Here is a 14,340-nt window from a genome sequence, read left to right on the forward strand (position 1 = left end):
ACAATTTTAATCCAAATTAAAGACAACTTCTTATTGTATTAGTATTTATTTCAACTCATATTCTGGCTTATTAGGTTAAGTGGAGGCCGTTACGATTTCCATGACAAAAAAAGTAAATATGCAGGGGGGGGGGCTTTTGAACATCCCCCCAAAATAGGCCTAACGACGTCCCTGGTACCAGTACTATAGCCGTAGTATGATGGTTTGATAGTTTGTGTAGTGTAGGTAGTTGTAGTTGTTGTATTGTTAGTAGTTTAGTAATTGTAGTGATGGGTTGTGTAGTTGTAGTTGTTGTTGTATTGTCAGTCACTCAGTGGCTGTAGTGATGGTTTGTGTAGGTATAGTAATTGTAGTATGGTGGTAGTTGTTCTAAGTCACCTGCAGGGAGACTCACTTCCGGAGCCTCCTCGCTTTAATTAGTTACGTCTCGGCCACGCAAGCACAGGTCGCGGGAGTGCGCTGATTGAACGGGTTGGAAAGATCACGTCGACGAGAGAATCATATTATTGTTGAATCAAGTCGGGAGAAAATACATTCCAACGCGTTGATATCGGATGATTGGAATAACAGACACACCCGAGGATGCCTGAGAAAGTATCAGAGTAAGCGCTGCGTGGATGAGCGAAAAATGTGTTTAAAAAAAAAAAACGAAAACAGTGGTGGTGGAAGTATGGGGAACTCTTGCTATGGAGGGCTTTGTCTTGCTATGGAGGGTAATGTGTTGCTATGGAGGGTTGTGTGTTAGTATGGAAGGTTGTGTGTTGTTATGGAGGGCTGTGTGTTGCTATGGATGGCTGTGCGTGGCTATGGTGGGCTGTGCGTGGCTATGGAGGGTTGTGTGTGGCTATGGAGGGTTGTGTGTGGCTATGGAGGGTTGTGTGTTGCTATGGGGGGCTGTGTGTTGCTATAGAGGGTTGTGTGTTGCTATGGAGGGCTTTGTGTTTCTATGGAGGGTTGTGCGTTGCTATGGACGGTTGTGTGTTGCTATGGGGGGCTGTGTGTTGCTATGGAAGGCTGTGTGTTGCTATGGAGGGTTGTGTGTTGCTATGGAGGTCTGTCTGTTGCTATGGTGGCCTGTGATATATTTATTATTCTCCACCTGAGACATGCTGACTATATGGAGGAGTTTGGGATAAATGCACTTTTTGTCGTTTAAGTTCTCCTACTGCAGTTGTTGTATTGGTAGTAGTTTAGTTATTGAAGTTGTGGTTGGGTAGGTGTAGTATTTGTAGGTGTAGTAGAGTTGTAGTTTGTAGTACCAACAACCGTAAGAGATTGGCTGCAGTGTTCCAGTTGGTCCACAAGATGTCGCCACTACTTCTCGTGTGTGTGTGTGTGTGTGTGTGTGTGTGTGTGTGTGTGTGTGTGTGTGTGTGTGTGTGTGTGCGTGTGCGTGCGTGCCTGGGGAGAGAGGGGTGGACCCGGATAGCAAAATCAAATGGTTACACGGTCACACAACACTTTACCATAAAGTTCTGGTGTGACAACTTGTCTTACCCCTTTCTAGACCTCTCTCTATGTGTGTGTGTGTGTGTCTCTCTCTCTCTCTGGGGTGAGGGAGGTCAGCTATCACAGGGAACAACATAATGAGTAGCACATGTTAGATCTGTATTGATGTGTGTAATCGGCCTGTTAGCAGGAGGCTAATGTTCCCTGTCCAAACACTTCACAGTTCATGCTGTGATGGACAGATAGCAGACAGCGTGCTTAAATACCCCGTCTGGAAAGCGGGGATATATCAAAGGGTCGCAGACTGTCTAACCCCTACCTACTGCTTAGTGACCCGTCTCTGTACTGTCTAACCCCTACCTGCCACACACACACACACACACACACACACACACACACACACACACACACACACACACACACACACACACACACACACACACACACACACACACACACAGTGGCACACAACTTATCATGATGTTTGTAGCATCATGCTCTGTGGTGGGTGTGGTCAACGTCTGGTCCTACACTCGCTCACACTCACACACACCTCTCATGAGCACCAAGTACTCACTGTACTACTGCTGAGTACACCAGAAGTACTCACTGTACTACTGCTGAGTACACCAGTGCCGTGTTCCAATACCCGTACTTCCATGAGTATACTTAAAGGAAGTACACTATCCGCACTATCTACTACGTTCATTTTTCAGATGTGAGTGCTGTTCCACATCGAGTACTCCGTGGTGCACTAACCGGAAATTACGATCACGACTGCCGCCGTGGCTCCTCCCCCGCAATAAACATCCCGCTTGGAACGGTGAACTCTTTACGCCTAGCAGCTATAAAAAGCTATAAAAACTACAAAATGACTCTATTAATGCAGGCTATGTGGAAAATGCGCCGACTTTGGCTCAGCCTGGCTCCGCCTCTTCCGCTACGTAGCTAAGATGGCTGCCGTTGAGTACGGGGAGTGTCCTTCGATCCACACTTCACGATTAGCCCGTTTTGAGTACGGCATCCGGGTCCTTGAAGTATACTTCTTTTCGCCGGATCTGAATTGGAACGTACTGCGTACTCAAAATTTGGCTAGTAAGTACGGACAGTACAGGTATTGGAACACAGCACAGTACTCGCTGTACTGCTGTTCAGTGCTAAAATACTTCTCTAACTTCCATTGCATTTTGTAGACGTGATATTTTGAAACATGATGTGAATGAAGGGAGGTCAATTGTCACATACTATAGGTCATAGGTTATTTGTCACATGTCGTAGGTCACATGCCATAGGCCACAGGTCACAGGTCATGTTAACGGAGGAGTCGCTACTATCTGAATGTGTTTATTTATTGAGGGAGAAAGGGGGTAGAGGGGAAGAGGGGGTGGGAGAGAGAAGGGCGAGAGGGCGGGTGGTTTATACTGTGAATGAATGAGGGAGCAGACAAGAGGAGGGGGTGAACAGCATTGAGACACACATTGACACATGCGTGTGTGTGTGTGTGTGTGTGTGTGTGTGTGTGTGTGTGTGTGTGTGTGTGTGTGTGTGTGTGTGTGTGTGTGTGTGTGTGTGTGTGTGTGTGTGTGTGTGTGTGTGTGTGTGTGTGTGTGGGCAGTTCCCATCAATTAGTAAGGGATGTCAGGTCTCATGTAGGATCACAGTCACAAACATTCCTCCTCTCCTCCTCCTCTCTCCTCCTTCTCCTCTCCTCCTCTTTCCACCTCTCCTTCTCCCCTCCTCCTCCTCCTATCCTCATCTTTCCATCTCTCCTACGCTGTCTTTATTTGTCCTTTTTAATACAGACGATTGATCTTCATTGTAGCAGATATCTAGTTGATTAACCCAGCTATATAGCTGTTAAATTACTACTGTCTTCTAGTTGATTAACCCATCTTTATATCTGTTAAACTAATACTTCTTTAGTTGAATAAACCGGCTTCATATCTGTTAAACTACAACTTTCTTTAGTTGAATAAACCGGCTTTAAATATGTTAAACAACAACTGTCTTTAGTTGAATAATCCATCTTTATATCTGTTAAACTACAACTGTCTTCTTCTAGTTGAATAATCCAGCTTTATATCTGTTAAACTACAACTGTCTTCTTCTAGTTGAATAATCCAGCTTTATATCTGTTAAACTAGTCTGGTAGTTGAGGTGAAGGGTTGTACTGAGTCATAACAGACAGGGAGGAAGAGGAGGAGGAGGAAGAGGAGGAGGAGGACGAGGAGGAGGAGGAAGAGGGAGAGGGTCTGGACTTTGTCAAACACAAGAGCCTCAGATGTTGGGCTAGACAGGAAACAGGAAGATGATTTGAGTCAGAAGTGGACAATGAGTTCAATTAATCTCTCTCTCTCTCTCTCTCTCTCTCTCTCTCTCTCTCTCTCTCTCTCTCTCTCTCTCTCTCTCTCTCTCTCTCTCTCTCTCTCTCTCTCTCTCTCTCTCTCTCTCTCTCTCTCTCTCAGGAGGGGGGGGGGGGGGGGAAGTGACCTCTGTGAATATATAATATGTATATTGATTACTTGGTTTGAGCTCGTCTATAATCTGATAGAGATCTGATAGGACGTCTAGACACACAACCAGTCATCCAGGGCTGGAATTAAGCTGTGTGTGTGTGTGACCGAGGACCAGTATTTACACACCAGTCTTTTGTTGCACATGGAGCCAACACACATGTTTCCAGGATGTGGCCGGTTGCCTAGTAACCAGGCCTCCTCTAGCATGTCGCTGCGCTCTGCTAGGGCGGAGCCGAGCTCCACACACAGGCACCCGACCGGGCAGGCCGACCCCACCTGTGGCTCCGCAGGTGGGGTCACCCGCCCTGATGGGGTCGCTGACATCACACCCACACCCGCTGGGAACCAGGGAGGGGGGTCAGAAGAATTCATCAATCCATCCCTCCCTCCCTCCCTCTCTCCCTCTCTCCCTCCCCCTCCCTCCCTCCTAATGTCTTTCTGTGTCTTTGTGAGGTTAATGACATGTCCACCGCATGGTCCCATGTGTTTACTGTGTGTGTGTGTGTGTGTGTGTGTGTGTGTGTGTGTGTGTGTGTGTGTGTGTGTGTGTGTGTGTGTGTGTGTGTGTGTGTGTGTGTGTGTGTGTGTGTGTGTGTGGTCTGACTGATGACGTGTGTGTGTGTGTGTGTGTGTGTGTGTGTGTGTGTGTGTGTGGTCTGACTGATGACTGGTGTGTGTGTGTGCATGTCAGAGTTTGACAGAGCCTCTAAAGAGAGAGAGCGGGCAAACGAGCCAAGACTGTGAAGCACAGAGGAGAGTGAGGGCAAAGTGTGTGTGTGTGTGTGTGTGTGTGTGTGTGTGTGTGTGTGTGTGTGTGTGTGTGTGTGTGTGTGTGTGTGTGTGTGTGTGTGTGTGTGTGTGTGTGTGTGTGTTGAGGTCACCCACGGGGGTCAGTCTAATTTGCAGTTCATTGAATAGAGACAAGTTTCCTCTGACGGGAGGGAGAGAGACGAGGGGGGAGAGAGCGGAGAGAGGGGGAGAGAAAGGAAGGGGGAGAGAGAACCACTTCTCTGTGGTTCTTGGTTCTTGGTTCCTCTGGGTTGAAGTGGTGCCGGCGACAGAATGGAGACCATGTGGGCTTCTGGCTTGGACACACTTAGGAGGCGGCCATGTTGGTCCCATATGGGCTGCAACGCGGTGCAGCTCCCAGAGACCTGCTGTGGACACATTGAGGAGGCGGCTGCCATGTTGGCCCCACCAGTGGACAACACCAGCACTCTCGTTGGCGTAGCTCGCCAAAATCACTTCCCGTGGAGCAAATGGGTCTCTATTGCTATGACAGGATGATGTCTATGAAAACATGATGACTATCACAGGATGATATCTATGACAGGATGATTTCTATGAGAACGTGATGTCTATGGCAGGATGATTTATATGAGAACATGATGTCTATGACAGGATGATGTCTTTGAGAACATGAAGTCTCGTTGAGGACATGATGTCTCTGACAGGATGATGTCTATGAGAACTTGATGTCAATGACAGGATGATGACTCTGTGAGAACATGATGTCTATGACAGGATGATGTTTGTGTTCACCATGTATATTGGGTTGTCAAGGGGTGGTGAATGTGTCGCCCGTGTTGTCGTCTGACATAAGAGCAGTGCCTCACCATCATATTGGTTTTTGTAGACATTTAATTGGTCCTCTTGTAGTGATGTCATCAGGTAGTTATTGTGTGAATCCTGAGAATTTTATCGTCTATAGAAACGTCTGCTGTCTGCTCACAGGAGGAAACTGGCTCTCCTTTACCCTGCACATGTGTGTATGTGCGCGAGCGTGTGTGCGTGTGTGTGTGTGTGTGTGTGTGTGCGTGTGTGTGCTGTATTAATCCTGTTCCTGACAGTAAGTGTTGTTCTGGTTGAGAAATGAATTGCCCTTTGGGGTAAAAACGCACTCATTCAACACACACACACACACACACACACACACACACACACACACACACACACACACACACACACACATAGATGTGTATCTGCAGTACTTCCTTGTGCTGCAGCAGATATTGAGCTAGATGACAGTAGGGAAATAACCAGTCTGTATTGGTTGTACTGGCAGCTGCCAAGTACAACCACAGTCATCTACTGGTTCTCCAGGGAGCTTACCAGTGCAACCATTCTGCTGTTGGTTCTACTGGGTGCGGCCCAGTGCAACCACAGTGTAGCCCTGCTCAGGAGATGCATTTTGTTAGAATGAATAATGTTAGAAACATGTTCAAGTCCTTACCATAGAAGACATGAGTACCATGTGTGTGTGTGCTTGTGCTTGTGCTTGTGCTTGTGCTTGTGCTTGTGCTTGTGTGTGTGTGTGTGTGCCACAGGCTCGATTAATACCCTCCACTCTTCAGGTTCACAACCAACTGCCCTGTTTGTCTGTCTGTCTGTCTGCCTGCCTGTATGCCTGCCTGTCTGTCTGTTATGGTTATTATTGTGAACACCAGTGAAAATTTAAATACGCTGCATGTCAAACTTGTTACAGAATGTTTTTAGTAGGCTAACAAGTACACTCCCTCTCTCTCCTCTCTCTCTCCTCTCTGTATTTACTTTAATCTTGTATGTCCTTTCTCCCTCTCTCGCTCTCCCTCCCTCCTCCCCAACTCTTTGTGGTTCCACCCACCCAGTCACACTCTCCGCACACTGATTGGCTAACAGCTGCACAAGTTCACGCCCCCTTGCTATGTTCGCTCCCTCCCTCTCTCTCTCTCAACTCCCTCGCTCCACTGCCCAAGTGCTCAGAGAGGGAGGGAGAAAGAGAGAGAGAGAGAAAGAGAGGGAGAAAGTAGAAACGCTGGAGACGTGTTGCAACAGATGACCAGGAGAGAGGGAGGGAGCGAGGGAGAGAGGGAGAGAGAGACTGCCATAGTCAAAGAGAGAGGGAGGGAGTGAGTTAGAGAGAGAGGGGGAGAGAAAGAGGGAGAGAGAGAGAGGGAGTTGTTGGCTACTCGTCCTCTGAGTTTGGGTGCGCTTGTTTCGGGAAACGGAGCTCCACTTTGGGACATGAGGAGTGGGTAGCCTTCGTCCCTCCTCCTCTTCCTCTTCCTCAGGACTAGACCAGCTGGACCAGGTACCCCCCCCCCCCCCCCCCCCCCCCGCGCTGACCCACAGGGCAACCCACCGGGGGGCTGCTGGTGAGCTACACTCAGTCCTGCTGTGTGTATAGTAATGCATTAGTCTGCTCTTCTTCTGTGTGTGTGTGGCTGTGTGTGTTTATAATAATGTGTTGCTCTGCTAGTCTGTAGTACAGGTAGTGTGTGTGTGTGTGTGGTACTGTGTCGGTCTTCTAGTGTGTGTGTATAGTACTGTGCAGGTCTGCATGTCTAGTGTGTACTTGTGTGTGTGTGTGTATTGCACTGTGTGGGTCTGCAAGTCTAGTGTGTGTGTGTGTGTGTGTGTGTGTGTGTATGTGTTCATGTGTACAGTAGTATGTAGGTCTGCTAGTCTAGTGTGTGTGTGTGTATAGTCTGTAAGTGTGTATTTAGTCTTGAGGTCAGTCTCAGTACTAAGAGTGGACCTAGATGAGGTTAAGTGCTGAAACATTTGCAACCAAAGTGCAGATTTTAAATAAAACGATCAGGGTTAATTAATAGGATGATGAATTGTGTGATTCGTTAGAGATTGTTTGTTAGTGTAAAATGTGGAATTGGAATTGAGGGCCCTGAAGCCAAATCCGCACTGGAGTTAGCGTCTCCAGAAGAGTTGGAGTTAGCGTCTCCAGATGAGCTGGAGTTAGCGTCTCCAGAAGAGCTGGAGTTAGCGTCTCCAGAAGGCTGGAGTCCTGAGTCCCAGAAGGCTCTGTTCCAACACGCCCACCAGTTGGGTCAAATACTGGATCACAATGTGGTCAGCAGCATTGGAAGCATTTTCTGCAAGACTTTTGCTTTGTTGTCGCTTTATCAATGAGTTGTTTCAGCAGCAGAATTAGGTCACATTTTGGATCAGGTAACGATTTGAAAGTATCAAACACAGTGTGTTGACTGAACCAAGGACACACATCATCCTGATGTTGAGTCTGATACAGTAAAGAACTGATAGAGCAGCTCAGTGAGTCTGATACAGTAAAGAACTGATAGAGCAGCTCAGTGAGTCTGATACAGTAAAGTGCTGACAGAGCAGCTCAATGAGTCTTATACAGTAAAGTTCAGATAGAGACTGATACAGTAAAGTACAGATAGAGCAGCTCATCCCGGTGTGGACACTGAGGGTCTGTTAAGATATCACCTGTCCTAAACGTGTCGTTGCGGGTCCACCGCTTAGAGAGGGCGTGGCTCTGATGAGGGCGTGGCTCTGATGAGAGGGTGTGGCCCTGGTGAGTGGGCGTGGCCCTGATTAGAGGGCGTGACCCTGAGGAGAGGGCGCGACCCTGATGAGTGGGCGTGGCCCTGAGGAGAGGGCGTGGCCCTGAGGAGAGGGCGTGGCCCCAGCAGCTGATGACGAGGCAGCATCAAAAGGGAAGGGGGGTTAGACTGAGGGTCACCACGGTACGATGCCGCAAGCTGCAAGCCAGCGGGCAAGGCAGGTCTGAAGATCTGCTGCAAAGTCCAGGATTACCACACTGTGTGTGTGTGTGTGTGTGTGTGTGTGTGTGTGTGTGTGTGTGTGTGTGTGTTGAGGGCGGGGTATGTGGGTCATAGTTATGACATCACTACTCAGCTGATCCACTTCTTGGCCAAGTTGGTAACCATGGCAACGAGGCTACGTGACCTTCGATCCTGTCACAGCCTGGAGCGCGCGCGCGCAGCGCACACACACACACACACACACACACACACACACACACACACACACACACACACACACACACACACACACACACACACACACACACACACACACACACACACACACACACAGTTACTGTCCCATCTTTTGAACATAAGATGTGAAGATAGTTGTGAGTCTATAGTACAACATAGTTTTACAGTAATATAGTAATACAGTACATCATAGTATTACAGTGCTTTAGTACAACATAGTATTACAGTACAGCATAGTATTACAGTACTTCAGTACTATACTACAACATATTATAACAGTACTATATTTGTATAGTACAACATAGTATTGCAGTACTACATTGCTATAGTACATCATCGTATTACAGTACGCTGATGTACTATAGTACATATGTGTTCTAGTGTCATACACACACACACACACACACACACACACACACACACACACACACACACACACACACACACACACACACATACATACACATAATGTGTCAGTAGCTCACACTAAGCTTAGTGAGGGCAGAAAGTCATTGTGTGTGTGTGTGTGTTATCCTTCCATCAGTATGCTGGTCAGACCTTGAACCACAAAGAAAATAAATTGAAAAGGGAGAGTGAGCGATATAGGGTGAGGGAAGGTGTGTGTGTGCGCGCATGTGTGCGTGTGTTTGTGCGTGTGTGTGTGTGTGTGTGCGTGTGCGTGTCAGCTGATCGATGAAGAGGGTTTGAGTGTGAAGGGAACATAATGACCTCTGTTGGTACAGACCAGGTTCCCAGTCCAAGCTTGTACTGGTGTTGCTAGTACTACAAGTAGAGCCATATACTGGTTCTACCCTGAGCTGCCCAGGCCAGTGGTGGGGGTGATGATGATGAAGGCACTGGAACATGAGATTATTTATGAAGACGCGCCGAGTTCTGCTCTCTGTAGGATGCTGTGTATGTAATGGACCTAGTTCTGCTCTCTACCTAGATTATACCAATGTGATGGACCTAGTTCTGTTCTCTAACTAGATGTTTTGTGATGGACCAAGTTGTGCTCTCTAACTAGATTCTGTTGACGTGATGGGCTTAGTGGCCTTTTAATGGACCAAGTTCTGCTCTCTTACTAGATGCTTTGTGATGGGCCGCGTTCTGCTCTCTAACTAGATGTTTTCTGATGGACCGAGTTCTGCTCTCTAACTAGATACTTTGTGATGGACCGAGTTCTGCTCTCTAACTAGAGGTTTTCTGATGGGCCGCGTTCTGCTCTCTAACTAGATGCTTTGTGATGGACCGAGTTCTGCTCTCTAACTAGATGTTTTCTGATGGACTTGGTTCTGCTGTCTGGTAGATGCTTTGTTATGGACCTAGTTCTGCTCTTTAACTCGATGCTTTGTGATGGAGCGAGTTCTGCTCTCTAAATTGATGCTTTCTGAAGGAGCGAGTTCTGCTCTTGAACTAGATGTTCTGATGGATTAGGTTCTGCTGTCTGGTAGATGCTTTGTTATGGACCAAGTTCTGCTCTCTAACTCGATGCTTTGTGAAGGGAGCGAGTTCTGCTCTCCAACTAGATGTTCTGATGGATTTGGTTCTGCTGTCTGGAAGATGCTGCTGTATGTGATCGTTAGATGGCCTAGTTTCTACTGTTTTTTGCTGCTAACCTTGACCTGAGAGAGGCTCTTTATATAAGGCTGACATTCTCCTTTAGTGTGTGTGTGTGCGTGTGTGTGTGCGTGTGCGCGTGTGCGCTCACGTACACCCATCCTTGGCTCTATCAGTTTATTTCTGTCTGTGTGGGATGTATGGATGTATGGGGGAGGGAGGGAGGGGGAGGGAGGGGGAGGGCAGGATGTGAGTCATCTACCAGAGAGGAAGAGGTGGATGAACAGAGAGATGAAGAGTTGAGATGTATAGGAGGAGAGAGAGGCCTGCATATGTTATTACAATTATAATATTAATATATATGCGTGATGTGGGTTCTGTATGGTCGCTAGAGAGAGATGTTATTACTCGACATGTTATTGTGGTCCTTCTCCAGCCCTACTCTCCTCTCAGGTGGAGGGTACCATGGTGTCACCATGCCAACCGTCCAACCAGCCAATAGGAGGCTTTGTTGTGCTAGATTGTGTGTGTGTGTGTGTGTGTGTGTGTGTGTGTGTGTGTGTGTGTGTGTGTGTGTGTGTGTGTGTGTGTGTGTGTGTGTGTGTGTGTGTGTGTGTGTGTGTGTGTGTGTGTGTGTGTGTGTGTGTGTGGCAGCCTTGTTAGGGAGCAGACACAACACAACACACCTGCTCCCCTCCGAACTCTGCTCCTCCTCCTCCTCCTCCTCCTCCTCATCCACACACTCTGCTCCTCCACACAAACTCTCATCCTCTTCCTCCTTCTTCCACCTCTAACAGAAACATTGTGTGTGTGTGTGTGTGTTAGAGATAGACCGATATGGTTTTTGCAGGGCCCACACCGATACGATTATTAGTAGTCAAGTGGGCCGATAACCGATATCTGGAGCAGATATTAAATTACAGATAAGGGGAAATAATAATTTGAATAATACAAACTCCAACACTTAACTTCATTTAAATGCCTTTAAGCATATGTTTAATAAACGTGTGTGTGTGTGTGTGTGTGTGTGTGTGTGTGTGTGTGTGTTGTGTGTGTGTGTGTGTGTGTGTGTGTGTGTGTGTGTGTGTGTGTGTGTGTGTGTGTGTGTGTGTGTGTGCGCGCGCGCGCGCGGCCCCTGCAGTGTTGCTACAACAATTTAAACAATCCATTTTTCATGTAATTAACTCACTCACTAACCCTCACGCTCACACTCGTGATCCTGTGAGGCTTGTTGTCTGCTAATCTATGAGCATCACGAGCAAGCTCCCCTGTTTCTCTCTAGTTCCTCTCTCCATCTATCCAGTGTCCATGGACCCTTCCACGACTCCTCTTTCTCTCCCTCTCCTCCCTGTCTCCTCTCTCCTCCTCTTTCCATGTCTCCTTTCACCTCTCCTCTCCCCTCCTCTCTCCTCCTCAACTTCTCCTTTCTTCTGGTTAATTTGAGGTCAAATCAAGTCCATTGTATTTACACAGCCCTTAATCACAGTTTCAGACCCAAAGGGATTCACAAAGGGATATGACCCTCCCCCCTAACCCTAGCCCCCCAAAGGGCAGGAAAAGTAATTATAAAGACAGAGATCTTTCTTTATAAGAAAGAGGGGAGGATCTTCAGGGAGCAATAGGAGTGCTATGGCGGCCATAATGGACCTCCATGGTGGTGCTAGGACCAAAGCATTCAGCCCAGGTGGGTCCTGGGCTGAATGAATCACCATGACCTGGTGATGGCTGCAGGTGGGGCGGCCAGGACCAGCCCTCAACCAGAGGAGATGAAGATCTAGATCTCTAAGTTTGGACCGCTCTCGCTCTCGCTCTCGCTCGTTCTCTCTCTCTCTCGCTCGTTCTCTCTCTCTCTCGCTCACTCTCGCTCGCTCGCTCGCTCCTCGCCTGTCTCTCTCTATCGCTCTCTCTCTCCCTCCTCGCCTGTCTCTCTCTATCACATCTGTCATTAGTATGCTCACTCGCCAGCCCATAAGGACTGGGGATGGGGGCGGTGTGTGTGTGTGTGTGTGTGTGTGTGTGTGTGTGTGTGTGTGTGTGTGTGTGTGTGTGTGTGTGTGTGTGTGTGTGTGTGTGTGTGTGTGTGTGTGTGTGTGTGTGTGTGTGTGTGTGCATGTTCGCACCGGGCAGATGGGCAGAGACTGTGAGCAGCCAGTTCACTGAGTGTCTGCATCCCTCTCTCTCCCAGTCAGGTGTCTCTCTCCCAGAAAGGTGTCTCCACTGCTGGAGGTTTCCGTAGAGTCTACTCATGGAGGTTTCATTAGGTGGAGGTTTTAGTCGAGTCTGCTGATGGAGGTTTCAGTAGAGTCTACTCATGGAGGTTTCATTAGGTGGAGGTTTTAGTAGAGTCTAGTGATGGAGGTTTCAGTAGAGTCTACTCATGGAGGTTTTAGTAGAGTTCCCAGGGTTTCCCGGTCGGGACAGATTTCATTCGGAGGAATAACATCTGATATTTAGTGTGAAAACACGAGCAGTTGGTTTTGGGCGTCGGCCAGGATGGCTGGGCGAGCGAGAGACCAGAGAGACCGAGCGTGAGACCATCTGAAACATGAGGAGGCTCACCTGCTCGCCCAACACACACATGGGATTAGGTGGCCTTCCTGTTTGAGAGAGAGAGGGAGGGAGAGAGAGAGAGAGAGAGAGAGAGAGAGAGAGAGAGAGAGAGAGAGAGAGAGAGAGAGAGAGAGAGAGAGAGAGAGAGAGAGAGAGAGAGAGAGAGAGGGAGAGAGAGGGAGAGAGAGGGAGAGGAAGAGAGAGAGAGAGAGAGAGAGAGAGAGAGAGAGAGAGAGAGAGAGAGAGAGAGAGAGAGAGAGAGAGAGAGAGGGGGAGGGGGACCTTGTTTATTGGGTATTTCCTAATATCGGCCCATCATTTCTGAACTCAAGCAGTTACATACCCAGCATGCACTTCTCCTTCCTCAGACCACGCCTCTATCAGGAAGTGATTTGAGAATAATGTTGTGCGTTTTTGTATTTCAGGTGCTGCTAAAGAAGTGTTATTAGTTGACCCTCCCGGAGGTCAGGGGTCGGAGGTCAGGGGTCGGAGGTCATGGCGGAACGACTCCTCGTCACCCTCTTCCTGGTCCTGAGTTTAGGCCACGCCCACTCCGCCCTGGCCCAGCACCTGAAGCCCCGCCTCCTGAGAGACAGACGAAACATCCGTCCAAACATCATCCTGGTCCTCACCGACGACCAGGACGTAGAACTAGGTACCCTCAACGTGTTATTAACATGTTAGTTACATGATAGCAACATGTTATTAACACCTTTAAAATATGTTAACAACATGATATTAACATCACAGCCTCCTTGGCCTTGCGTCGACCAGGACGGTGAGCTCTGTAACATCAGGATGTGATGAACATGTTATTGACATGTTATGAACAGGCTCCATGCTGGCTATGAATAAGACTCGTCGTGTCATGGAGGAAGGCGGGACTTCCTTCTCCAACGCCTTCGTGACCACGCCCATGTGCTGTCCGTCACGCTCCAGCATGCTCACTGGGAAGTAAGCCTGTCTGTCTGCCTGCCTGCCTGTCTGTCTGCCATTCTGTCCGTCTGTCACTCTGTCACTAGGTCCATCTAATTATCATCACCCAACCTACTCCCCCTCCCTCCCCCCTCCCTCCTCCTTCCTCCCCCCCTCCCTCGCCGCTCTCTCCCTCCCCCCTCCCTCCTCCCTCCTCCCCCCCTCCCTCCCTCCCCCTCCCTCAATCCCTCCCCCCTTCCTCACTCCCTCCCCCCCCCTCCCTTCCTCCTCCCTCACTCCCTCGTCCCCCCTCCCTCCCTCCCTCCCTCCCTCCCTCCCTCCCTCCCTCCTCCTCCCCCTCCCCTCCTCCCCCCTCTCTCCTCCCTCCTCCCTCACTCCCTCCCCCCTCCCTCACTCCCTTCTCCCCCCTCCCTCCTCCCCTCTCCCTCCTCCTCCCCCCTCCCTCCTCCCCCCCCCCCTCCCTCCCTCCTCCTGATTCCTATCAGTCCCTCCGGTCAGATGCAGGAAGGTGTTTTCCCTAAAGTAACAGAGCACCTTCCTATTCCCCCTCCACCTGTCCTCAAAGTAAC

The 14,340-nt window shown here is 48.9% G+C and overlaps 1 protein-coding gene across 9 annotated transcripts in view; it reads left to right on the forward strand.

Moving 5' to 3' along the window:
* The first annotated feature begins 451 nt into the window (after positions 1-451).
* Positions 452-14,340, forward strand: part of LOC115550832 (extracellular sulfatase Sulf-2) — a 26,503-nt gene continuing 12,614 nt past the window's right edge. For 7 of the 9 annotated variants that reach the window (XM_030366169.1, XM_030366206.1, XM_030366189.1 and 4 more), the window contains exons 1-3: positions 6,693-7,035; positions 13,261-13,490; positions 13,669-13,789. In XM_030366169.1, coding sequence (XP_030222029.1) covers positions 13,331-13,490; positions 13,669-13,789 — 281 coding nt within the window. In that variant the 5' untranslated portion in view covers positions 6,693-7,035; positions 13,261-13,330. The other 2 variants (XM_030366181.1, XM_030366176.1) reach the window with 2 other exon arrangements.

Source organism: Gadus morhua, chromosome 1 (assembly GCF_902167405.1).
Source record: "Gadus morhua chromosome 1, gadMor3.0, whole genome shotgun sequence".
In the NCBI taxonomy this organism is placed as follows: Eukaryota; Metazoa; Chordata; class Actinopteri; order Gadiformes; family Gadidae; genus Gadus; species Gadus morhua.